The sequence below is a fragment of the Lutra lutra genome, chromosome 6, assembly GCF_902655055.1.
Source record: "Lutra lutra chromosome 6, mLutLut1.2, whole genome shotgun sequence".
In the NCBI taxonomy this organism is placed as follows: Eukaryota; Metazoa; Chordata; class Mammalia; order Carnivora; family Mustelidae; genus Lutra; species Lutra lutra.
In genome coordinates this window covers 24,368,034-24,394,600 of record NC_062283.1, presented here as the reverse complement: position 1 = coordinate 24,394,600, position 26,567 = coordinate 24,368,034, and the positions used below count along the sequence as shown (strand labels likewise).

The window sequence follows — 26,567 nt, the reverse complement described above, 5'->3', positions numbered from 1 at the left end:
ATTCCTGTAAGCATTTTGACTAATTGCAGATAGGTAATAGGGGTAGAAAATCCGTAAAGAAAAGGGGGGCAGTGGTTAATTTAAATTCCTTAACATTCTGCCAGGAGAAGAGGAGCACCTCCTTCCAGCATCTGTCCTGGCATGCCAAAATGTCCTTTCCGCACGTCACCCAGCCACCTGGGAAATCGGTGGGGAGGCTAGGCTCTTAGAGCCTGATGCAGGAGTCTTGTGTGTGCTTATTGCTATGTATCCCTGCATGGTCATTCTGGAGGTTCTGGAAGAGCCACGGAGGAGAGGTTCATTAGAGCGGTACCCTTGATGTGGTCGGTACACGCATCAGTCCAAACAGACCTGGGCGCACTCCTATGCCAGCATGTCCAGTTAGATACTATGTCATGGGAGGTGTTGGGCTAAGGAGGGTCAGCGGCCCAGGGAGCACTCTTGACACGGAAGGTTATGGACCCGCATGTTTAATCATCAACACACATATTGCAGCATGTTAAAAACCAGGCCGGCCATAGCAGTGCAGACAGGCATTCCCACCAAGAGCCCTGCGGCGGCTGGCCAGAGAACACGAGAAGCCACATGTCTAAAGGACTCCTAGGGACCAAGGCCTTCTCTGTGGACTCCTGAGATCAGACTTGCCCCGAGGAACACTGCTGTGCAGCAGAAGTCCCAGGCCACCCCTCTAGATCTGCAAAGGTCCTGACCAGTGACTCCAGGCTCTGTGCCCTGGTGGTTCAACCTCGCATGTCATTGAGTGAAGCTCGTGCATCTGCCTGCACCCTTGGCACCGCTGGCTTCCAGCTTACCAGGTGTGTGCCCTTGAGGGTGTAGGCCGTTGATTTCAGCAAACTCTCAGTACTGTCATAGGGTAAGCCCCGGGCTGGCAGTGTAGGGCATTCAAACATGAAGGCATGAACTAGACCTGCAGTCTAGCCCTGTTAGGTTTGGGAAACTTAAGCACAAATCAAAGGAATCCAAGAAGCCTGAGAAGGGTACTAGAATTGACTCGGGTATAGAAAAGGGCGGTTTGTTCATATTACATTTATACTGCTAAGTAATCTTTCTTTGGGGTTGGGATTTTTCTCTTGCAGCACCTCAGTAACCTCTGCCAAAGTGGCTGTGAATGGTGTCCATTTGCATTATCAGCAGACGGGAGAGGGAGAACATGCAGTCCTCCTGCTTCCTGGAATGCTGGGTCTGGAAGTTTTTTAATGGAATTTGTGTGCTGTGTAGTCTATGATGCATTCACGTTATTAGATGCCAAATATTGATTATTGATTTTAGTGCTTTGTTAAATGCTTTAATATTTGCTACAAATTTAAGTGATAGAAAAGAAAGATAACTTTCTACTATATGTATTCTTTATTCCCTTAAATACCCAGGGTTGTTTTTTTTTTTTTTTCATGCAGTTATACCCTATAGTTACCTATAATTTGGGAGGATGACAGGGGTTAAGGAGAGGGGTGTGGGCAGCAGGGATCGACTAACTAGACGAGCTACTGACCAACCATCCCAGTGAGCCTGGGATTGAGGGATTCCAGGATGCAAGACTGCCAGAGCTAGAAGGTGGATTAATCCCCTTGTTGCAGTTGATTATATGCTCAATTAAAATAAGAGCTAAGAGCAAGACTTAATTTAAAGCTTTTTGGAAATCAAAATTAGATTGGCATGAATGGAGCATAGTAAAGCCAACTGGATCCCAATTTTATCTTCCAGATAAGTAATTTACATGTATCCAGCTCAGGGAGATAATGTCCAGTGATTCCAGGATACTCAAATTTGGTTTTAAGGGTTTTGGTATTGTTTTAATTTAGTTAAATAATACCAATATATACTATTTCCTTGTGATTTATTTTCTTGTAAAAGTTAGATGCTAAAATGCCTTTCCAAACTTATATACACATATATGTGTGTGTGTGTAGAAGACATATATATGTGCAAAAACATATGTATACTATGTATATATATGAAACATTGTATATACATATATCTAAGTTTTGTTTTTTTTTTCCAAGTAGGCTACATACCTTGGGTGGAGCCCAGCACAGGACTTGATCTCACAACCAGGTTAAGACCTGAGCTGAGATCCAGAGTTGTGCATTAAACTAACTGAACCACCCAGACACACTCTCCATTTATATTTTTGCCTTAGGTTTTCTGATATTTACCGGATATTCAGAAAGGTAGATCTTCCCAGAAAGAATGGTGGTCCTTGATATTGTTAAATGATTCTGTACCATCTTAAAAGACATTTTGTAATAATAACTACTTTATCAAGCAAGATGTTTAGTATCTGTGTGTGGCCTGAGCTACAAGCCCTTAGCAGCGAAGCAGACTTTAAAAACAAAATGCTGACTCACCCCTGGACTGGGCTCCTTAGAACCTTCCACGCCACACACAGTAGGTGTTTGCACACAGTGGCCATGACCTCGTGGGCAGGCTGGGAACTGCCAGTCAGCTCCACCACAGCCTCAAGAACAGGGTTCTACTTGTTAACATGCTGTTGTTTGAATGAAACAAGTGAATCTGATTACTCCCCTCCATACCCTGCCCTCCCTCTCATTTTAATGTTTTAGTTGAGTTTTCTGGTGCTTACTTATAACCAGAAAATAAAATCTGCAGGGCTGTTCACATTAGCCTAGTTAAAAACACCTGGGAATTTAAAATTCTACTTTGAATAACTTGGATCAAATCATATAAATTCGTTGACAGGTAATATTGGGATCTCTCTCATTTGTAACAGTCACTTAAAAAAAAAAATCACCCAGAAACATACCATATTAGTAAGTCAATTTCTATGCAGTTTCATGAATTCCTTTTTTTTTTTAAATTAAAAAAAATGTTTTTAAGGAAGATTAACTGGGAATATATCAAAAGTGCTGAAGTAATAAAGTAATAAAGGATCAAATGAATCCTCAAAGTTGCCACTAGGAGGAGACAAAAGGCAAGTCTGAACTCTACCAGGAAAGGAAGTCAGCCTCTCAGGAAATGGATTTTATTTATCATCAAAAGGCTACTTTGCTGACTGCATCCTGCTGTCCAACTTTTGAGTAGAAACTTGTTACTTTAAGATTGCAGTTGTTTCTGCTTTTACCTTAACATGCTTGAAATAATGAAATCGTTCACCTGAGGGTAACCGAGTGGCTATTTTTAGGAAGTGGAGAGACTGATTTTGGACCCCAGATCCAGAACCTGAATAAGAAGCTTTTCATGGTGGTTGCCTGGGATCCTCGAGGATATGGACATTCCAGACCCCCAGATCGAGACTTCCCAGCAGACTTTTTTGAAAGGGATGCAAAAGATGCTGTTGATTTGATGAAGGTGGGTCTCTTAGGGAAGAGCCCAGAGGAGGGAGGAGGGCTGGGCATGTCTACATCCATTTTGTTTTTTTTTATTTCTATAAGAGTAATACTGTGTAATTCCTGCAGAAAGTTCAGGGAGTTCAAATAGGTATGAATTAGGAAGTAGAAACATCCCACAATCCAATTATTTAGAGATACTCTTGCTATGACTTTAAGACTGCCTTGTCCAGCCAATCTTTTTTTTTTTTTCAGTCTAGTTAACATATAGTGTATTTTTAATTTCAGAGGTAGTATTTAGGGATTCATCAGTTGCATATAACACCCAGTGCTCATCACATCATGTACCCTCCATAATGCCCATCACCCAGTCACCCCATCCTTCCACCTACCTACCCCCCAGTGACCCTCAGTTTGTTTCCTAGAGTTAAGAGTCTCTTATGGTTTGTCTCCCTCTCTGTTTTCATCTTATTTTATTTTTCCTTCCCTTCCCCTCTACTCATTTGTTTCTTAAATTCCACATGGGAGTAAAATCATATAGTATTTGTATATTGCTCAGCATAATCCCCTCTAGTTTCTTCCATGTTATTGCAAATGGCAGTGGAATAAAAAAGATTTCATTCTTTTCGATGGCTGAGGGATATTCCATTGTATGTATAGACCACATCTTCTTTATCCATTCATCCATTGATAAGACTTCTGGTCTCTTTTCTTATTTTGGCAATTGTGGACACTGCTGCTATAATAAACACTGGGGTGCGTGTGTCCCTTTGAATCACTGTGTTTGTATCCTTGAGATAAATACCTAGTAGTGTAATTGCTGGGTTGTAGGGTAGCTCTATTTTTAACTTTTTGAGGAGGCTCCATTCTGTTTTCCAGAGCAGCTGCCCCAGTTTGCATTCCCACCAACAGGGCAAGAGGTTTCCCCTCCAGGCAGTCTCATTACATGTATAAGTACACAGTTTTGTATTGATGGCATCATCCTTACCCATAATGTTTTTCCAAATTACTGTTCTTTGAACAATTTGTCAAGGAGATACTTCCATGTAAACAAATAATGGGTTCAAGTAAGTCTTATAATCGTCACACAGTATTCCATTGTGGGGGTGCTCTGTCTTATTCACCTCTCTCTAATGGCAGATAAATACTCAAATTTTTAAATTGCTTTTTTGTGTGATTATAAACAGCAGTGCAGGAAACACTTGTTTTATCCGTGGACATTTTCGGTCTCTTATAAACAATGTGGCGTGGACACCCCTGGACCTGTCCCCTGGTGCACAGGTGTAGGAGTTCCTTGCATATCTAGGGGATGATGCTGGGATGTAGAAGACACTAATGTTTCTTTTACAAGATAGAGCCAAATGATTATCCATGCTACTTATAGCAATGTATAGTCCCCTCAGCATCTTGGGCTGATATTTGTTAAATTTTCATTTTCCAAATCATTCTATTTTTACTTCGAGGCAGCATCTCTCAGATGTAATCTTAATTCAGTTTCCCTGTCGAACACGTTTTCAGAGCCTGATTGATTTAAGGATGAACATAACCTCCCCGTGACACCATTCTCCTCCACCCTGTTCTTCCCACAGTTGCAGTCAGTGGTTTTATCAGATGCGATGACTTCATTCCACCCAGTAAATATTAAGTTTCCCTCTCTAATCTGCATGACTGTTCTCAAAGCCTTCGCTCAGGCGTGGGTGTGTGTGCACATGTTACTTGTCATTCCCAAGGACAGCTGATCGCCACTATTTCCAGAGATTCTGTCCAACCAGAAGATATGGTTCCCTCATTAATTCAAAACAATACTCTGTACTTAGGGGGTTTTTTAAAAATTAAATTTAATGAATAATTTAAAGGATGGGGTGACTGGGTGATGGGCATTACGGAGGGTACATGATGTGATGAGCACTGGGTGTTATATGCAACTGATGAATCCCTAAATACTACCTCTGAAATTAAAAATACACTGCATTATTAGTTTCAGAGTTACTTAGGATTTTACGATACTTATATTTATCCCAAAACTAATTGAGGAAAACACATTTGCATCATCAAATGACAGAGTCTAGCATTTTTCTTTAATTGCCAGCGGCTGCTCCAAACCTCACAGCTGTATTGATTTTGATGATTGTCAATTACGGGACTCCTTTAGCAGAGAGGAGCAGTCGGCTGTGCTATGTGTTTTGCTGTATTCCTTGCAGACGCTGAAGTTTCAGAAGGTGTCTCTGCTGGGGTGGAGTGATGGTGGCATCACCTCTCTCATTGCGGCTGCAAAATACCCATCATACATCGACAAGATGGTGATCTGGGGAGCCAATGCCTACGTGACTGATGAAGATGAGAAGATTTATCAGGGTAGGTTTCACGAATCAGAGATGTCATGACAAGTGGCACCTTTGCTCTCCCCTTCTTGGGACTTAACTTTGATGTGTATTGACAAGTCCAACCAGCCTGTGTCTTAACACTTTCTATTTGCAGAAGCGACACCTTTGTGACTCAGGAGAAGGTTCTAGAAAATCCGCGTTCACATTTCCGACTACTGATAGTGAACTACAAGGAGGGAGGGCTTGATGGAAAGTGTTCTTCAGGACCTCATTTAAAATTATGGGAGCGTAAAAAGGAACATTGTATTCAAATATGAAACCTTATATTTTGATAAAGAAATTTTGTGCTGTTCACATCTCATAAGGTTGTCCTTCAAGCTTATCTTTGAAGTTTTTAGAGGCAAGAGAACGGGGACTGGCAAATTACAGCCTGTGGGCCAAATCCAGCCCATCTGTTTTTGTAAGGCTAAGCAATGATGGAGAAGACCAGTGCCATCAGGCCTAGAGATCAAGCAGGGGTGCCCCTTCCATCCCCGTTTCCTCCTCTGCACCCAGATTTGCTGCCCAGGGCTTGTGCTGGTGGCCGCTTACACACTGGTGACTGCTGGCCATTCCCAGGCACCAAGCTGTGGGATTGCAGTCAGCAAATAGGTACTTGCTTAGCCTCCAGCAGGCTGACCAAACTGAAACTTCTCAGCTCTCGGGAGAAAAGAAGGACACATTGGAATCTGGAGGTGTCTGGGGCAAAATGCAAAACTCCCCTGGGCTACCGCATCACCAGCATCTGCCAGCTTGACCCACCAGGACCCTCTTCTTCAATCTGATGGCTTTTTATTACGAGTATGTTTCTACTGGATCCCAGATGGCCAGGCCCAGGCAGTTGGGGTCAAGCGGGTCAGAGGTCTCTCACCTTAAATCTACCTACCTAATACCTTTGATTTTGCTTTTTGGCTTGCAAAGCCAAAAATACTCTCTGGCCCTTGACAGAAAACATTTGCAGACCCAGGCACTTGAAAATGACAAGTCTAGTTTTATTCAGCTGATTCTACAAGTCACCTGATTTAAGTAAGCCATGAAATGGCTTAAATTACAGAATCTTAGTTCTTTGCACTGTTTGGGAAAGGACAGTGAACCTCTTAAATGATGAGTCTGAAGCAGTAACCCATCCTAATCTGTACTCCTGCTTGTCCTCATTGTATCCCTACCAGGTTCAGAGGGAAGAAAATCCTGTAAAGGGAATGGAAATGCCTGTGGCCATGCCTGCCTTCCGTGTCTGATAATGCCGATGTCTGGGTCATCTTAGGGTCAGCATTTGCTGGTTGTCTTTTCCCTTGAGAATTGGTCAGATTTGTCTCTTTAAGGGTTGTAGAGTTTTTCATTTATATATTTGTTGGTTTTGTACTTTGCTTAATTTGGGATTGTTTTTATTGTACTATGTTGTGACTCCGTATCTTGTTAAAACTCTGAGGAACGTTGATATTTTTTTTCCTTGGCATGCAGTCAGCCTAGTTAGGTTCATACTGCAAATTCTGTTTAGCCTTCTGTGGGCTGTAGTTCCAGCATCAGGTCCATTCTTGAAGACTGTGCTACGCTTGCTCATGTCTGCCCCACACAAACCCCACTCAGGCTATGCTGGGACATAGGTAGTGGTTCATATGGTTGTTCAGTTCTTGATGCTTATGCTGAATGCTTTTTTGCATCTTCCCCAGGCACGGAGAACTCAGGGGTGATCCCAGGACTTGAACCATTTTATCAGTTCATATGCAGAATTAGGGACTCAGCTCCTATGACCAGAAGCACAGACTTCCCTTAGCCTCCCCTGCATCCCCCGCTGTTGTGCAGTTCATGCAACTGGAGCCATCTTTAGGGAAGAACAGCCAGAGAAAAGAGATAGAAGAAATAACAGGGATTTTGCTTACTGTGGCCCCCTTTTTTCTGGTACCTTCAATCAGAGAGCTAGCCTTCTCTTGGGGTTTTAGGGGCCTGCCAGCCACTGGACTAGTAGTGCAGGCCCATGGTCTAGAGTAGGAAGAAAGAGAGAGAGAAACAGTTTTCCTCAAGCAGGGGAACCTGGTCCTGGTCCTCTGGCTAACTCTAGGGGTCTTCTCCTGAAGTTTCACTTTCAGCAGCCCCCAACTACATGTGTGATTCTCCCCTCACCCTGTGTCTCAAAGTTGAGACTCAAAGGAAGAAAAGGGAAATAAGAAACTCATCCCCTTTCTGGGTCGTTATTTAAGGTTTAACTGTCCAGCCTCTTGCTTTTACTCCTTGGCACGTAGTTGCTCCTTGTTCCGTCTGGAGTCCAGCTATAATCTCTGAGCTGGGGGCTCACGCCAGCTTAGCCAGCACCCACGCCCGAGAGATACTGGGTGCTCTCTGGAACAGACGTCTCACAGCTTCTGCTATGACTAGGGGTGATGTTCTCTAAACCACTCTTTAGCCAGACTCCTCTTGAGCCCCGAAGCCAGATTTCTGTCTACTGGCTGAGCACCTTCCTCCAGATAGCCTGTAACCAGTGTGTCTGCCTTGAACTCGCTACCTTGTGACTCTCGACTCTTCCCACACCCTAGCCCATAATCTCTGTCTCAGTGAGTGGGGCCAGGTCCCCCGGGGAGGCAACCCCTCCTCTCCTCCTGCCCACCGTTTTCCTGCTTCGGACCCTCGGCCTCTGAGGGCGGTTGGTCTTCCACAGAAGAGTCTCCTCACTAAGGCAAAAGCCTGGTCCTTGGATTCTGTGACTTAAATTCCTTCAGTGACTTCAGTGACATCCAAGCACCTGGGCCCGGCCCGTCCTGTAGCCAGCTGCTCCTTTCCCCTTAGCCTTCCTGTACAGCTCCCACGTTGGGCAGCTGCCATTCCTAAAACAGGCTTGCTCCTTTGTGCCTTTGTGCCTTGGCGTCTGCTCCCGTGCTTGCCTACGTGGCCTCCTGTCCAGCCCAGTGTCCTCATCACACACGGCTGCTTCAGCCACCGTCCCCAGCTCCTGCGGCCCAGCGCCGTGCACCGGGCGGATGCTTGTGCCTCTCGGGCTCTGGAGCACTTTGCACATCCTGTCACAGGGGGCTGATTGTCCTGGGCGCTGTCACCCTGTGACATCTTCCCCTCAGTCACCACTGTGTGAACTCCACACGTTCAGTGACTCTGACTTCCCTCCTTTATGCAGACAAATCCTGAGAAGCTCCCTCTTCACCTCCCACTCCTCTTTCTGTTACTGTCTACTGTGTTTCGACTGTGTTTCGGCTGCCTTCCCGGCCGCCAGGCCCTTCCCTCAGGCCCCGCTCTCTCCCTGACTTGTGCCGGGGCTGGGGGGTGGCGTCCAACCCACCGGCCTTGTGGAACCCGCGCCTCTGTGCTGCCAAGCCCCTCGGATGCTTTATGGCCCTTCGGCTCCTTGGTCATTCTGCAGCATTTGAAAACACACACGTGCTGTAATATTGATCCCACCCTTCTTCTTCTTCTTCATTTTTTTTCCCAAGATTTTATTTATTTATTTGACAGACAGAGATCACAAGTAGGCAGAGAGGCAGGCAGAGGAGGGGGAAGCAGGCTCCCCGCCGAGCAGAGAGCCCCATTCGGGGCTCGATCCCAGGACCCGGAGATCATGACCTGAGCTGAAGGCAGAGGCTTAACCCACTGAGCCACCCAGGCGCCCCATGATCCCACCCTTCTTCTTGAAACTTCCTCTGCCTTGAGGTTCTCACCTCCACGTGCACAGCTTTCCCCTTATCTCTGCCTGTTCTCTGGTTCGACACCTTCCCTGCTCTATCTGCCGGCCACCATCCAGAAAGGAGCTCTCTGCTCCTCTTCCCGTTCTTACACCCAAGAAGCTTCCCTCGTCCCTTGGCGTTCTCAGACTCCCAAATTCCAGATATTCAACTTCGTGTCCATTTTTCTTACCTGGTTGCCCCCTCAGCCCCTTACCTTCAGTGTGTCTGAAGTCGAACTCACAATCGTTCCTCCACACCTGCTCCTCCTGCTGCATTTCCCACCTTGCTAAGCGACAGTCAGTGAAATGTATTCTTTCTTCTGCAAAAGAATATTTGAATTATGATGTATGGAATGGCTGCTCTGAGCTCACATTAACATAGCTACTTATGACTCAACCTGAGGCTCAGACAAGCGAAGAAACCTGTGTTGATGGCCCAGCTGGGAGTTCTGCCAGTAAAGCCCAGCATTTCATGTCTGCAACGTCGTGTTCCTGTCCTCCGAGTTCTTCCAGCGTTCTGCTGAGCTCTGTCTGGAAGCCGTCTCACCTTTTCCATTCCTCCTGCCAGGCCCCAGGTCCAAGCCTCCCCATCTGTCTCCACTTAGCTCCACCAGCACTTTCCAACCTGCCCTGTCTTTACCTCCTTTCAGTCTACTTTCCAAACTGCTTGGATGGTAGTTTGCTAAGATGTAAATCTCATTATATCTTACTTGAAGACCCTCCAAGGTCTTGCATAGCTTTCCAGTTAAGTAGAATTCAGACTCCTCTGCTTTGTTCACAGAGTTTGAGTGAGCCTGGATGCCCCGTCTTTCCAGGTCCCCCTGCTTCTGCTTGGTGTCCTCTACCCCCACTTGCCCATCCTTTTCTCTGGACACCTGGAAACTCCTGAAGTTCTAGCAATAGATGGCATGGCTCCCATATTTGCTTGCTGGCTTCTGTTCTTGCAGACTTAGACCTCCTCAGGAAGCCCACCACTACTGCCACTTCCTGCCATTGCCCCTCTGAGCTCACTAACCCTCCACCATCCTCCCCCAGCCTCTTCCATGACATCTATCCCACTCTTCTACAGAGGCTCTTGAGGGCAAGAGACCAAATCTCATTGAAATTTGTATGTGCTGTAACCCACGCTCAGCAGCCTTCAAATAACGTTTACTGGATTAATTCACTAATTAATAGTGAGTGAATGAGTATTCTTCTGGTGCTTAGCACAAATTATATGCTCAAAAAAAGAAATGTATCCATTTTGGGGGGGATACAAATTATATCTATTTTGCATCAACAAATAGTTTGATTCAAATAGTTATTTTAGAAACTTAACTGTGAAACATAATTGCTACTTATTTTTTGGTGGAAATTATGCTTTGGGGTAAAACTGGCTTCCTCTTGAAAAAAAAAAGTTAACAGAAGTTAAGTATATAAATACATAGAATATTTTTGAGTGTTTGTTATATGCTAGGTACTGTTGTTGGCACATTTCATATGTAACTTATTTACTCTTTTTTTAAAAGATTTTATTTACTTATTTGACAGAGAGAGAGATCACAAATAGCCAGAGAGGCAGGCAGAGAGAGAGAGGGAAGCAGGCTCCCTGCTGAGCAGAGAGCCCCATGTGGGGCTTGATCCCAGGACCCTGAGATTATGACTTGAGGCGAAAGCAGAGGCTTAACCCCCTGAGCCACCCAGGTGCCCCACTTATTTACTCTTTATCTCAGGGTATTATAATTCTCATTTTTCAGATGAGGAGACTGGCACAGAGAGGTTAAAGAAATTGCTCAGGCTCACCGAGGTAGCAGGTGAGAGTGCTGGATTCAGACCCAGCCAGGCTGACTTCTGAGCCTGTGTGCTTAACCACAGTTCTTGGGGTGAACATCTGCTTGCCCAGCTACTGCTGGATTTTTCTGCCCCTTGAGATTTATTTAGATAGTAGTGTCCCTGAGAGTCTGAAGCCATGCCCCAGAGTTTACATACTAATAGATACCCCTCACTCTAGTGCCTGCCTTTACTGAGTTAATTCACTTGGAGAAATCTCTCGCTATCCTGAGGAGGCATTTACATGTTAGCAAGAAAAATGTCTTCACATTGAACATTAGCCAACTTGGATCTTGAACGATCTTGGCCTTCCTGTCACAGCAGAATTTTTTTATTTTATAAAAATATATATAATTTTGTGGAAAATGTTACACTTATAGTACAATTAATAACATTAAAATATAATAAAATATTGTATTATATTAAATATAGATATATTTATATTAAATCTATTTGTGTATCTTATAAATATATAAATATATAAATTAAACACAAATACTATATATTTATACTATATATTATGTAAGGCATACAGTATATATTTAAATTTTATTTTGTAATTTATTATATAATATTTTATGTAAATTTATTATTTTATAATTGAATTTTATTTAATTGATTGATACATATAATGCAACACATGTGACCCTGTAACTTACGGACACCCATGAGCCCACCATGGCACATTAAGACTGATCACTGTTCGTACCTTCACTGTATCCTCATGCTTCCTCCCCAGTCCACCCCTGCTTCTAGCCTGAGGCCTATGATCATCCTTGTGTCTTTTGGAAAACACTTCTGTCACACCTGTTTATATTCCTAAACAATATGTAATTTAGTTTTTTTTTTTTTCGAGCCGTACAAAGTGACTTCATACTATAGATCATCTTCTGTGACTCACTGTTTTCAATGAATGTTGAATTTCTAAGATTCCTTCCTGATACTGCTGTACTGGGCAGCAGTATTTTATTTTCCATCTCTTTTATCTATGGACTGTGGGTCTGTTTTCACTGTCGCTGTGAACATGCATGCACATGTCTCCTGGGGCCTATGAGCCGCAGTGTCCATCTGGGGTATAGGCCCATATGTGAGATTTGCTGAATATTGTTGTATGCAAAAACACCATGTTGCAAGTGACCAGCTGTTTTCCAACTACATAAATGCATTTCCACCACCAGCGTATTAGATTCCTTAATTTACATCCTCAACAAAACCTTGGAATCATCAGACTTCTTAGCAGATGTGAAATGGTACCTTACTGGGGGACATAATTTGCATCTTCCTCTTTCTAATAGGATTGAGAATCTTTTTACGCATGTATGCACCACTGTGGTTTCTTCTCCTGTATTGTACCTACTCATGTCGTTTTGTTTCTTCTTGTTGATTTATATGTATCAAAGATTACATAAAAGTTTTAAAACGATTTGTTTAACAGGCATACCGTGTGAAGTTTAACAACAGGACATACACCCAAGGACCCTCCACCCAGCCTGAGACTAGACCACTTCCAATATTATTATGATGTTACTGATTTGCAGGGTGTTTGCTGTTGGACAGTCTGATTAGCCCCTTGCTGGTTATTAATTGCCTTGGTCCTTAGGCAGCATAGCTTGTGCCTTGTCTTTCGCTTCCTTTACAGACAGAACTAATATTAAAGTAAAAAAATGTTTCAGCATTCTGTTTTCTCATTAGCTTGGTATGTTTGTGTGTTTTCACTCTTACGGACACGTTCATCAGTTTCTGGACTCCCCTTTCCTTCTTTCGTCTCAGATATTCCTCCCAAGCTCACTACTCTTTCTCCTTGAGTTATTTTTTAGAAGTTTTTCAAGGGCAGTTCTGATTTTTTTTTTTATTAACATATAATGTATTATTAGCCCCAGGGATACAGGTCTGTGAATTGCCAGGTTTACACAGTTCACAGCACTCACTATAGCATGTACCCTCCCCAGTGTCCATAACCCAACCACCCTCTCCCTACCCTCCTACCCCCAGCAACCCTCAGTTTGTTTTGTGAGATTAAGAGTCTCTTATGGTTTGTCTCCCTCCCAATCCCATCTTGTTTCATTCATTCTTTTCCTGCCCCCACAGGCCCCCCATATTGCATCTCCACTTCCTCATATCAGTGAGATAATATGATAGTTGTCTTTCTCCTTTCTCCTTATTTCACTAAGCATAATACTGTCTAGTTCCATCCACATCATCACAAATGGCAAGATTTAATTTCTTTTGATGGCTGCATAGTATTCCATTGTATATGTATATATATACCGCATCTCCTTTATCCATTCATCTGTTGATGGACATCTAGGTTCTTTCCATACTTTGGTTATTGTGGACATTGCTGCTATAAACATTCGGGTGCATGTGCCCCTTCAGATCACTACATTTGTATCTTTACAGTAAATACCCAGTAGTGCAATTGCTGGGTCGGAGGGTAGCTCTGTTTTCAACTTTTTGAGGAACCTCCATGCTGTTTTCCAGAGTGGCTGCACCAGCTTGTATTCCCACCAACAGTGTAGGAGGGTTCCCCTTTCTCTGCATCCTTGCCATCTTCTGTCATTTCCTGACTTGTTAATTTTAGCCATTCTGACTGCTGTGAGGTGGTATCTCATTGTGGTTTTGATTTGTATTTCCCTGATACCAAGTGATGTGGAGCACCTTTTCACATGTCTGTTGGCCATCTGGATGTCTTCTTTGCAGAAATGTCTGTTCATGTCCTCTGCCCATTTCTTGATTGGATTATTTGTTCTTTGGGTGTTGAGTTTGATAAGTTCTTTATAGATTTTGGATACTAGCCCTTTATCTGATATGTCATTTGCAAATACCTTCTCCCATCCTGTCAGTTTTGTTAACTGTTTCCTTTGCTGTGCAAAAGCTTTTGATCTTGATGAAGTCCCAATAGTTCATTTTTGAAGGGCAGCTCTGTTAATAGTGATCTCCGTTTTCACCTCAAAATGTCTTTGATTCCACACTCATTCTTGAAAGATTATTTGGCTAAGTGCAGAAATATAAATGGCAGATTATTTTCTCTGCCATTCCACGGTCTTCTGCCTTCCTCGACCGCTGTTGAGAAGTTTTGCCCGTTTAGCTTTCCCCCCTCTGGAATGATGTGTCTCATCTCTGGCTGTTTTCCAGGTTTTTTCTCTTGAGGTATTGCTATTTTACTATTGTGGGGCTAGATGCGAATTCCTTTTTATTTATCCAGTTTGGGTTACATAAATTTTTGTCTGTGGACCCTTATCTTTTATCAGTTCTGGGAATCATTCTTGCCCATATCCTCCCTTCTGTACTGCATCTTCTCTGTTCTCATCCGCTCTCCCCCACTCTCCCCCATCTGGGACTGATTGGACTTTGTGGGCCTTGCCTTCCCATCTTCCCTGTCTCTCATTCATCTTCTTGTCTCTCTGTGTGGTGGGCTGCATCTTTTCTCAAGCTTTCTCTTCCAATATTCTAGCTTTTTCATTAGCTTTATGAAGATTCTGATTGTTTTGTGACCTGTGATTACCAGCGAATATTGGCTTACTCTTAATCTGAACACACACACACACACACAAAGACCATGCATACAAATTGATGATACTTTCCTTCAGAGAAGATTTACATTTGCTACCCTAGGGAAGCACAGGATCATACCAGGTCGGGGCCATTCTCATCTCCATTTAATCTAGAAGTCTCAGATTTGGCTCTACCCACCCAGTCCCAACTACCAGTTCCATTTCCCCCAAAATTAACCCTGCCTTTTGAGTAGTCTTACCACTCTTTGCTCTCTTCTTAGGTTCTCTTTCTCACACACACACCTTCATATGATAGTTTCCATTAATTGCTGCAACTCCAACAATGCAACAGTAAATATGTTTTATGAACAGTCTAGTCATAGGGACACCTGGGTGGCTCAGTTCGTTGAGTACTGACTCTTGATCTCAGCTCAGGTCTTGATCTCAGGGTCATGAGTTCAAGCCCTGCATTGCGCTCCACATTAAGCGTGGAGCCTACCTAAAAAAAAAAAAAAAAAAAAAAGTCATTCCCCTTCAAGGGCACCTTGCAAAAGGTGTGGTCTGCAATAGAGCCCAAGGTAGAAATACCTGTGGGAGATTTCTTTATTGGCCATCTTTATGACCTCTTGCTGGCTCCTCTTTCCTCTCCCCTCTTCCAGCTCTCCTTTTTCTTCTTCCCAGATCTCCTCTGTGCCCTCTTAATTTCCAGACTTCTCTGCGCCCCTCTGCGAAGTCTTTTTACTCCTGTGCAGAGCAGCTCAGCTCCCCTCGGCCTCCATGTGCACCCCTGGGCCTACTTCTACAGGCGGGTACCGATCTGGTGCTGGCTGTCACAGCATCTGCCAGTTGTGGTTGTAAACAGCACTTTTCCCTCCACTCTGTAATCTGCATTCACTGAGTGCATACAGGCTGCCTGCCCGGGTCCTCACGCTGTCGGGAGCTCTGCGGAGGGGTTATTTTCAGTATGAATTCATGTCATTAGTCATGTGTTGTCTTTTGAGGTATGTTGTGTAGGAGAAGCACCATGTTAAAAGCTGACATTAAGCAATGTGTAATATGCTCAGAAGCATTAGAATTATCAGTGTGTTTAAAGAAATATGGAAAAGAGTGGGCTGAGTAATTGAGTTTGTTCATGAGTTTTATTTTTTTTTTAATATTTATTTATTTGACACAGAGAGAGAGAGACAGGGAGAGAGGGAACACAAGCAGGGGGAGTAGGAGAGGGAGAAGCAGGCTTCCCACTGAGCGGGGAGCCCAATGCAGGGCTCGATCCCAGGACCCTGGGATCATAACCTGAGCCAAAGGCAGACGTTTACTGAGCCACCCAGACACCCCAAGTTTTATTTTTTTGAAGATTTATTTATTTATATATTTGAGAGAAAGCACAAGCACGGGGAGGGGTGGAGGGAGAAGGAGGAGCAAACTCCCCACTGACCAGGGAGCCAGACACGAGGCTGGATCCCAGGACCCCGAGATCATGACCTGAGCCAAAGCCAGACACGTAACTGACTGAGACACCCAGCTGGTCTGTTATTTCCTTTTCTGAGAGTGAATCATCCGTAATATAGTTTCAAGTTTGTAGTTAGCCTTTTATACCCATATTTCTTCAGAAGCAGAAGCTAGAATGAATAATTTGTCTGTTTTAGTGTACCTGAACACACTTTATGAGACTGACGCGCTGCCTACTGCGCTAAGGAGGCACCTCCTGAACACACTTTAGAAAAAACCTTTTCTTTCATAAATCATGTCAGTCTTACTCAGTTAACTCTAATTGGGGAAAATCTTTTCATATATCTTTAACAGAAAGCATAAATGCAGATCTAATTTCATTTAGTGGGTAAAACTTATTTTGTGTCTTTTTTGTGCCAGGCACCGATCTAGGCTCTGGGGATAAGTGGGAAACAAAAGAAAGCCAAGTTCCTTATGCTGGAGCTTTTGTCTTAGTAAGGAGACAGAAACTCGGCCATGGACACAGAATATGCTACAAAGCGCTAATCGGTGCTAAGCAGAGTAGTTGGAGGGAGGGTGCTCTGTGTGCCTGGGTGTGTGTTGGGGGTTGCTGTCAGGGAAAGCCTCACTGACCTGGGTGAGGTGAGGAGTAAGCCATGTGAGAGCAAACATGGCTCTGGAGTGGACTGTATTTGCAATATTTAAAGATATTTTATTTTTTAATTGAATTCTTAATTAAATTTAATTAAAATAATTTAATTAAAATAAATTTATCAATCTAAAGATATTAAAGATAAACCTTACTTATCATTAGACTAAACCTGTTCTTTTTTTTTTTTTTAAATCTTATTTATTTGAGAGAAGGAATGAGAGCATGAGCAGAGGGGAGGGCCAGAGGGAGAGGGAGAAGCAAACTCCCCACTCAGCAGGGAGCCCCACGGGAATCAATCTCGGGACTCGGGGCTCATGCCGAAGGCAGATGCTTAACTGACGGAGCCACCCAGGCGCCCCTAGACTAGACCTGTTCTTGTCAATACTTCTATTTTTCAGGTATCCGAGATGTTTCTAAGTGGAGTGAGAAAACAAGAAAACCTCTCGAAACCTTATATGGCTATGACTACTTTGCCAAAACCTGTGAGAAGTGGGTGGATGGCATAAATCAATTCAAACATCTCCCAGACGGTAGGTTATGTGAACTGTTTAGCTGTCCCTTTGCTTGCGTTTCTCCTCTGGTATTCCAGAATTCCCTGGCGATGAGTGCACTCAGCCACTGTCCTTACACGCTGATGTGCCAACAGAGGATGCCAGTGATCGTGCGCCATACACGCTCTTGTGTAGTAAATCCGCCTTAGCTACGCTGTATGTACACACCTGCTCCATGTATCAGGGTTCACGGTGGGAAGTCTTAAATAGCAGACAGTTCCTTTCTCCTTCTGATCCTTTGTGTGTGTGATGACAGACATTCTCCAGAAGCCTCAAATAGCGTTTGTTTCTTTCTAATTCTGGAGTGGGTCGTCAGAAAACAAACATGCTGTCGTGTGTACTACATTTTTTTTTTCACATTTAGACCCATTACCCTGCTGTATCCTCTGTTCCCAGGACAAAAAAGAAGGGCCTTTGTGTCATGACCTTCAGCCCCAGCAGAATTAGCCTGAGGAAGAACGTTCGGTTTATTCCCCACCTTCAGAACTCGGTTATGTGACTGTAACTCCCTGTCTTCAGCTGAAAAATTAAAATGATTTCCAGTAGCAGGAAGAACTGACATCATTTAAAAGAAATTCTGAAGTAAAGTGTTTTTCAGTAGCTGTTTTTCAGTAGTTTTATAGTGCTTATCTCTCACTCTTCTATTTTAATTGCTGAAAGAAAAGTGGGGGAACTAAGATCGAATCTGGGAGCACATTGGTGACAAAATGGCGACTGCTGAAGGACCAGTTTGATCTATTAGGTAATCATTTCCAGAGTGAGTCACCTATCAAAACTTTCACAATGAAAAGGACATTTGGAAATGTTACTTTTCTGGTTCAAGTTCAAAACAGCAAATATGTCCTGTTCCAGGGCAGTACCCAACCGTGGAAACAGGTCTTTGAAAAATGTGTCTCCCTCAGCTCTTAAAACAAAAAAATGCCATAAAAAATGTCTAAGACAGTCCTCCATTAAAGAAGGCAAATTTTTGAAATGTAAACTTTTAAGCTTTCCTGACTAGGGAACGAAAGGGGTAGGAAGACTCAAGGCTAGAAGCAGAATTAAATCAGCAGCTCAAAAATATGTCCTATGTTTGTTAAAATTTAAAGCGTCCCTTCTGCAAAAGAGCCTGTCAAAAGTATGAGAAGACAAGCCACAGACTGGGAGAAAATATTGGCAAAAGGCGTGTCTCAGGAAGCACTGTTATCCAAATGTACACAGACTCTTAAAACTGAACAGTGAGAAAAGAACCTCATTAAAAGACGAGTCAAATAATAAGATCCCAGTACTCACCTGTTAGAATGTCCAAAACAGAAGTTTGAGGGATGGGAAGACACTCTGTGATCCCATAGTGATGGCTACATGTCACTACACACTTGGCCAAACCCACAGAATGTGCAACCACCAGGAGTGAACTCCAACATAAACTCCAAACTCTGGGGGACAATGACGTGTGTGTCCATGCAGGTTCATCAGTTATAAAAATGTCCCACTCCGGTGGGTGGTGGTGATAGTGGGGAAGGCTGTGCATGTGGGGAGCTGGGGGACAGGGGAAATCCCTGAACCCTCCACTCAATTATGCTGTAAACCTGAAATTTTTAAAAAATCAAATACAGTTTTTTTAAAAAAGAAAGAGAGGGGAAATATGTCAAAACATAGAGGAGTTAGCGGTGTATAAATGATCTTGCAGCAAGTCTGTGAATAAACTATTTCTCTCCCCTCCACACTCATTAATTTGATAGGAGCCCTTTTTTCGTAATTGTTTGAAATTATTCTTGGAACATTCTTGGATATTCAGTTTAGCGTAGGGGTTAAGGAGTCAGACAGGCCTGGGTGTGAGGTCTGGCCTCGCCGCTTGGTTGCTGTCACAGTGACGGGCAGACTCCTCGGCTTCTCCAAGCTTCCTTTCCCTGTCTGTGAACCGTAGAAGCTAAGAACTACCCCGTAAGGTGCTGTGAGGACCAAATGGGCTTCTGCACATTCAGCTGTGGTGCCCTACCAAGTACAGGGTCAGCGCTTGATGAAAGGTTATTAGAACCCTTATTATAAAAGTACTGAGTCTGCCAATAGTTGTACAGACCAGGTGAGCTAAAGCAGGTAAGGCTGTGTTTCGTGAGCATCAAAGCACGTGAACAGTGTCTGACCCATAGTGCTCAGCAATGAGTGCTCTCTCCGTCCTCTGAGCATGCGGTTAGCAGGTGTGTGTCATCCCAGGGACAGAAGAGGGCAGCTTCTGAGTCCTAGAGAAGTGTTTCTTGGGCCAACCCATCATTTTCTCATTCAGCAGGCTGTGCCCCCTGCCCCAGCCAGTGAGGGGGAGGGACAGGCCAGGTGCCTGGGCAGCACCCCAGTGAGCTGGCTCCCAGCTTTCCCAGGGCCCCAGTGGCCCCCCGGGAGGAGGCAGAGGAGGAAGGAGCTCCCTTTATGGAGTACCTGCCCGCTGCCCAGAACTGTAGATCGGACATCTCTTTTTGGCCTCACGGCCACTGCAGAGAACTAGAACTATCCCCTCTTTGACCAGGGAGGAGGCTGAAACTCATCCCTGAGGAACCACCAAGATTTCCCAGCCAGGAAACAGCAAGATGGACCGGAGCCAGGTTGTTCCTCATCTGCCTTAGAAATGTTGTTACAAATGGAGAGGGGGGCCCTATTGTCCCCAGAGTTGGTCAGTCAGGAACGTCATGGAGGCAGGAGGAATGAAGAGAAGCCCATTTGCCGTGTGTAAATTATAACTTCCCAGGAGGTACAGAAGCTCCGAGGGCTGGCTGGAGCCCCAAGGACCACTTAGGGCATTATTTCAAGGGAAAGCTTTTTTTTTTTTTTTTTAAAGATTTTATTTATTTATTTGACAGAGATCACAAGTAGGCAGAGAGGCAGGCAGAGAGAGAGGAAGGGAAGCAGGATCCCTGCTGAGCAGAGAGCCTGATACTGGGCTTGATCCCAGGACCTGATCATGACCTGAGCCCAAGGCAGAGGCTTAACCCACTGAGCCACCCAGGTGCCCCTCAAGGGAAAGCTTTTCGGATGCCAAGCACCTGCCTTCCTTTTGCAAACTGGGGACTGCTCTCCATAATATAAAGACTTGTGGGGTTCTTTGTTTATTTTCCTGTCTTGCATGCATTATGCATATAATCAGGCAAAACTGCTTGTTTACTAGCAGAGCTTTCCAAGGCGGGCGGGGAATAAAGAAACCCAGCAGACAACCAGAAAAGGAGGCCCACAGATTGTGAGAGCTAGAAGACCCCTCAGACCCTGTCTAATGCAGACCACCTCATTTAAGGACGGGGCACCAAGGCCCAGAGAGAGGCAGGATGAGCCCCAGCTCTCTGCTGCCCCTCTGACTCCCCTCGCGGGATGGTCACAGGGAAGCAGAGTCTCAGTGCTGTTTGTCTGCAGGGAATATCTGTGGGCACTTGCTGCCACTGGTTCAGTGCCCCACCTTGATCGTGCACGGGGAGAAGGATCCGCTGGTCCCACGGTTCCATGCTGACTTCATACACAAGCACGTGAGAGGGTCGCGGTAAGTGTGGTTCCTGCCCCAAAGCTCTGCCTGGAACCTAAGGACGTGCATGCATGGAGGGAGCTGTGGAAGGAAAGGAGACCTTTGGGGTGGGGATTTTTGTTTTTTAAGATTTTATTTATTCGTGAGAGACAGGATGAGCAAGCACACTAGCAGGGGGAGCAGCCGGAGGGAGAAGCAGGCTCCCCGCTGAGCAAGGAGCCTGATATGGTGCTGGATCCCAGGACCCTGCAAGGAAGACCTCAACCAAAGGCAGACGCTTAACCAACTGAGCCACACAGGTGCCCCCAGGTTGGGGCTTTTTAAGGTTCCCCCCCCTCCCCATTTTGCCAAAAGCAGTAAATAATACTGTTCTGTTTAGGGTTCTGGAAAACACAGGGCACAAGGAGCCAGGATCTGTGGGTAACTGGAAACAAAAGGAAAGGAATTCTTAGATGAACATCTTACAGTTTCCAGGAAGACAAATGTGCTAATAGGTACTAAATTCTATAACACTGCGGACAGTTTAGATTTCTAGCTATCAGTGTTAACTAAAACAGTTTTATATAATTTGGGGATTTTCAGATGGGTTTATCATTATAAAAGTACTATCTACCAAGGAAAGAAAATGTGTAAAATCAAAAGAAAACAAATTGCCTGCTGCTTGCTACCCATTTAAATAATCCTGCTATTAGCATTTTTTAAAGGTTTTATTTACTTATTTGAGAGAGAGCATACAAGCGAGGGTTGGGGGGCAGAATGAGAAGCAGACTTCCTGCTGAGCAGGGAGCCTGGGATCAGAACCTGAGCAAAAGTCAGACCCTTAACAAACGGAGCCACCCAGGTGCCCCCTGCTGTTAGCAATTTTAATGTGGTTCTACTTTCTAGTATTTTTTAAGCATAAATATAATTCTATTCTGTATTCAACTCTGAATCCTGCTTTTTTCCACTTAAAAATATGTTGTAAACGTTTCGTGTTGTTTCATCCTTAAATATGTACACATCAGATGGGAAGCCTGTATTCAGAATCCAAAACACCAACATATACCAAGCCCTGTTGGTGGCTGACTCGATTAGACGGCAGATACATGTTACTTGCTCTTTGCGTTCTTGTTTCTGCCAACCAGCCTTGGACACTGAAGAAGCTTATTATACATGTCAGCAGAAATTCTGTTCTTCAGTCCCGTGCATTTTTGTGTGGAACAGAAATTGTATTTTAAATACTTTGGCAGATGCAGGACCAGCTTTTGCTGGTACTTATATAGAGATGAAAATTTAAAGTTGAATAAATTTGGTATTTCCTTTCCATGCAGTGGATGCATACCCTGAAGGAGAAAGTGAAGTGTGACCGGGGGATAGTGACCTGCTTTTTTTTTTTTTTTAAACCAAACATGCCAGAGGATCAACACCCAAGTGAGCCTTGACCCCTTCAGAAACTATGTATCAGTTCCGGGGATACTGTCATTATTCTGGCCATCTTTAGAGTTCTATGGAATTCTTTTGAAATTGGCTTTATTAATGACTTAAGAAAATCCTCTCTCCCTCCCTCCCTCCTTTTCCCCTTTCCCTCCATGAGCTGATTTCTGATGCCTACCTTGGGCCAGCACTCCCCTGTCCTGAAAGCTCACACAATCTGGTAGGGAAACCAGACTCAGAAAACAGTTCCACTACTGTTTTGTTTTGTTTTTTAAATTCCAATGTAGTTAACATACAGTGTTATATTAGTTCCGGGTATACAGTATAGTGACTCAACAATTATATATGTTACTCAGGGCTGATCATGATTAAGTGTCCCCTTCATCCCCATCACCTGTTTCGCCCATCCCCCCACCTCCCCTCTGCTAACCATCCGTTTTTTCTCTATAGTTAAGAGTCCGCTTCTTGGTTTGTCTCTTTTTCCCCCTCTTTGCTTGTTTGTTTCTTAAATGCCACATGTGAGTGAAATACTGTGGTATTTGTCTTTCTCTGACAGACTGATTTCACTTAGCATTATCCATGTTACAAATGACAGGATTTCGGGGTTTTTTTTTTTTAATGGTTGAGTAATATTCGTCTGTGTACAGTATCTAACTACACTTCACAACAAATTTACGAAAAAAATATTGTCCCCATATATAGATGAGAAAATCAAGGTTGAGATAAGTAATCTTCCAAGGTTGCATAGCTAGTAAATGACAAATCCTAGATGTTTTTCCCTCCTAATATAGCACTTTCCCCCCACAGCGCAGCTGCCTCTCATTAACATACTCGTATTTTCATACGATGGTAAGATGCCTGGATTATATACTTGCTGACCTTGTTAATTGTCTTCTAGCTTCAGAAATGACAGGTTTTGCACACTGACGCTCATGATAAATGCAGTGTGTTCTCTTAGAGAGCCAGATTCAATAAAAGTCAGTCTGCAAGGAAGTTTAATTTAGGAATTCTGTTCCAAACCCATCTCCTAGCAACAGAATACATCAATATGGGAAAAAAATAGCCCCTTCCCGTTCAGATGTTAATTATTTCAGGAGACTATCTTGTGGAAGATCATTTTCTTAGAGCAGGATCCTTTGGAACAAGCGAGTGGAAGGTAAAGTGCTGTTGGCAACGATTGTCTTGAACTGGCTTGCATTTTACACCTGCGGCCTTCCTCTGCTAAAATGGGCCAGAACCCACCTAGAACATGGGTGGTTTTTTTTGGACCCCAGAAGAAGGAGGTAGATGCCTTGAACACCAAAGTCCTCCTGAGATTCAGTACCACAGGTCACATGACAATAGGAAAGCAAGGTAGAATGGCAAGTTTTCAATGACCTGGGTATTTTATTACCTTTCCAGGTACATTTATAATTACACTTAAGGATAGGGTCTATCCCTTCAAAGATTCTACCAACAAATAGATAATCACATATGAGACAAATGCCTTTCTCTCCTGAGAAGGAGGCCAACTGAAGGGTGGGGTTGTTCAGGCCTGCTGAACGGGCCTGGGTTAATTTGTCTCTCTTTTTTCTCTTTATGAGGAACAATGGTAGAGTCTCTTGGACAGGAAGAGGCCTTCACTATCCTTCAAGTTCAGTGGTTTTAAAGTTGCTTTTAGGCAGCTGAGCCCTTCCTCCTAACAAACTCTGATGCAGAAGTCCAAGACATAACACACAAAATAAGAGCTACTCTGATTAGAGCTGGAGTTGGGGGTGTACCCCTGCCCCTCTGATTCCAGCCCCTGTGCCTTCTCTGCCCATCCGGCCCTCCCTCCTAGACTGCAGAGCCCTTACGCTGCCCTCCACCTCCTTGGCTGGCTGGGTGCTTCTGGGGCATCACTGTCAAGGCCAGCCCCATCTCACGTTCAGAGGATTTGCATTGAGCTGAGGCTGACAACCAGGAGACCCTTTGGGGTTGCAGCAGACAAGTCTCGGGAGGTCGTGGGGCTGAGTCAGCTCAGAAGACGATGTGACTTCACAGCTGGCCAAGCCACGTGTATGGGTCAGCAAGTGCCACTGTAATAAATATCACACGTCGAGTGGCTTAAACAGTAAAAATGTATTCCCTCTCTCAGTTCTAGAGGCTCTAAGTCTGAGATCGAGGTATCAGCAGGGCTGATTTCTGCTTAGGCTTCTTAACTTGGCTTATAAATAGTCCTCTTCTTATAAGGACACCAGTGCCATTGGATTAGGTCCCACCCATATGATCTCATTAGTCACCTCTCGAAAGATCTTATATCCAAATAAGGTCACACTCTGGGGTGCTGGGAGTTAGGACTTCAACATATGGATTTGCGGGACATAAAATTCAGTGCATGAGCCTGTGTTTCTGTGGAGGTGCTCAGATCTCAGGAATGGGAGGACCACAGAGACCAGGACCCAGTTCTAGACCCGGCTGCAAATGACCAGCACCATGCCTCGAACCCCTGTCCACAGCCCTCCCCTCCCCTCCACCCCACCCCCCCTGACCCCACTCATCCCTCCAGTAGCCACTCAGATGTATCCTCCTGCAGTTACTCATCATTTGGAGACCTCACGGTCCTCTTTAACAGTTGCGAGCATATGAGTTTAATTTTCCTCCTATTGAGCATGTCAACACTGGTCCCAGGATGTGGTTTAGTGCATTTTAAAGTGCTTAGTACATTTTGAAAGAAAGAGAACATGAGAGGCACACAGAGGCCATTGACTGGTGACTTAGTCCCAAAAAGTGTGGTGCGGTGTCTGGCTTTGTGCTCTGGGGCCCGGGCCAGAAAGCCAGATCAGGTGGGAAAGAATAAGGGGTAAAGTCCATGTGTGCAAAGACTTGGTGCCAAGGGTTCAGTGTGAACTAAGAGGGAGCAGTAGGAAATGGAGTCTCACCTGGAGAGCTGACTTGGTCCATTGGGATCCTGAGCGGCGTTCGCAGTGGGGGTTAAGAGCATGGGCAGGGACTCCGACGGCCCCGGGTTTGAGTGCTGTCGCCCTCCCTAACTGTGCCCTTCAGCAGCGTGCATGTATTTCTGTACTTCTGTTTCCATGTGTGTAAGATGGGGATGATACCTATCATTTCAGAATATTTTGTAGATTTAGTAAAAGCTCAATACATGGTAGCTGCCACTTCCGTGCCTGGAACGCTGGGGCTGGTGCAGGTGATCCGGAGTCCCAGGAGGCAGCTGGGCTTGCCTGATAGGAGGTCAGTGGCAAGCTGCTCTCTGACCCGACTTCCAGACCGTTGTCAGGATAGGTGTGGGGGGGTATTAGTGTTCTCCAGAGAAACAGAACCAATAGAATATACACAACAGACACACATGCACATGGGGGTTGATTTATTTTATGGAATAAGGAATTGGCTCATGCAGTTATGGAGGCTGAGAAGTCTGAGATCTTCAGTGGGCCAGCGGGAACATTAGCAAGCTGGAGTCCCAAGAGAGCCGATGGTGCGGTTCCAGTGTGACTGAAGGCCTGAGAACCAGGGAGAGCCAGTGTTTCCGTGTGACTTTTTCTCTACCTCTCCCCATCCCTTCGTCCACCCAGTCCTGCTTCTAGTTCCTCATCCCTAGCTGCTTGCTGCTTCCCTTCAAGGTTGAAAGGAAAGCAGTCAGCTCAAGACCCCACTTTCGGCCAGGTATTAGGACAGACACCAAACAGGATTAGCCTTGTCCTTACAAAGCTGAGTCCTGAGTACTTTAGAGAGAGTGGGGTCTCCTCCTTTCTGGACAAATCTTACCCAGGACATTTGTAAAAGCTCTCTTGAGAATCTTCCACTTGGAGTGGATTATTTCAGCCAAACGTAAATAAATTATGATCCCAAGTCAGAGCATTTCATTCATCCAGAATTAAAACCTCAAAGTGTAACTCAAGTAGAATAACCAAATAATAAAAAACAAATTATTGCTCGCTGTGTGCCCAGAGATCCCGTACGTTGTGCTTTATGTGCATTTTACCACTTTGTCCGGAATAACCCTGTGGGGTTAGAAGCTGTTTCTTGTCCCCCCTTTTCCAGATGAGAAAGTATAACTCAGGGAGATGAAATAATATGCCAGCCTGAATCCCACATTGATCAGACTGGACATGTCCTGACCCCATACAGCCCATGCCTTTAACCCTGTGGTACAACCTCCAATTACATTCTGCTGTGACTCTGAGCTCTCAGTCCAGTTGGAAGGCCCCAGCATGGCCCCTGCCATCCCACAGGTTTGGCAAGGCTTGCTTCTCCGTATGCGAGTTAAAAGCATCAATCTGGCAGACCAGGATAGCCCAGAGGTGTCCCCCTCCTAGATACGCCATTGCCAGAAAAGCTGCCGCGAGACGGTTTGGTTTCTTTCTAACGCTTGAGACGTTGGTTGCATTTGAGAGAAGAAAC

General features: G+C 44.5%; 1 protein-coding gene across 1 annotated transcript in view; it reads left to right on the top strand.

Annotated features, from left to right (window-relative positions):
- BPHL (biphenyl hydrolase like) overlaps positions 1-26,567 on the top strand; it is a 35,482-nt gene that overhangs the window by 5,602 nt on the left and 3,313 nt on the right. The window contains exons 2-6 of the mRNA XM_047732474.1: positions 1,098-1,201; positions 3,161-3,327; positions 5,507-5,660; positions 17,138-17,269; positions 20,666-20,789. Of these exons, the coding sequence (XP_047588430.1) occupies positions 1,098-1,201; positions 3,161-3,327; positions 5,507-5,660; positions 17,138-17,269; positions 20,666-20,789 (681 nt within the window). The remainder of the gene's footprint in view (positions 1-1,097; positions 1,202-3,160; positions 3,328-5,506; positions 5,661-17,137; positions 17,270-20,665; positions 20,790-26,567) is intronic.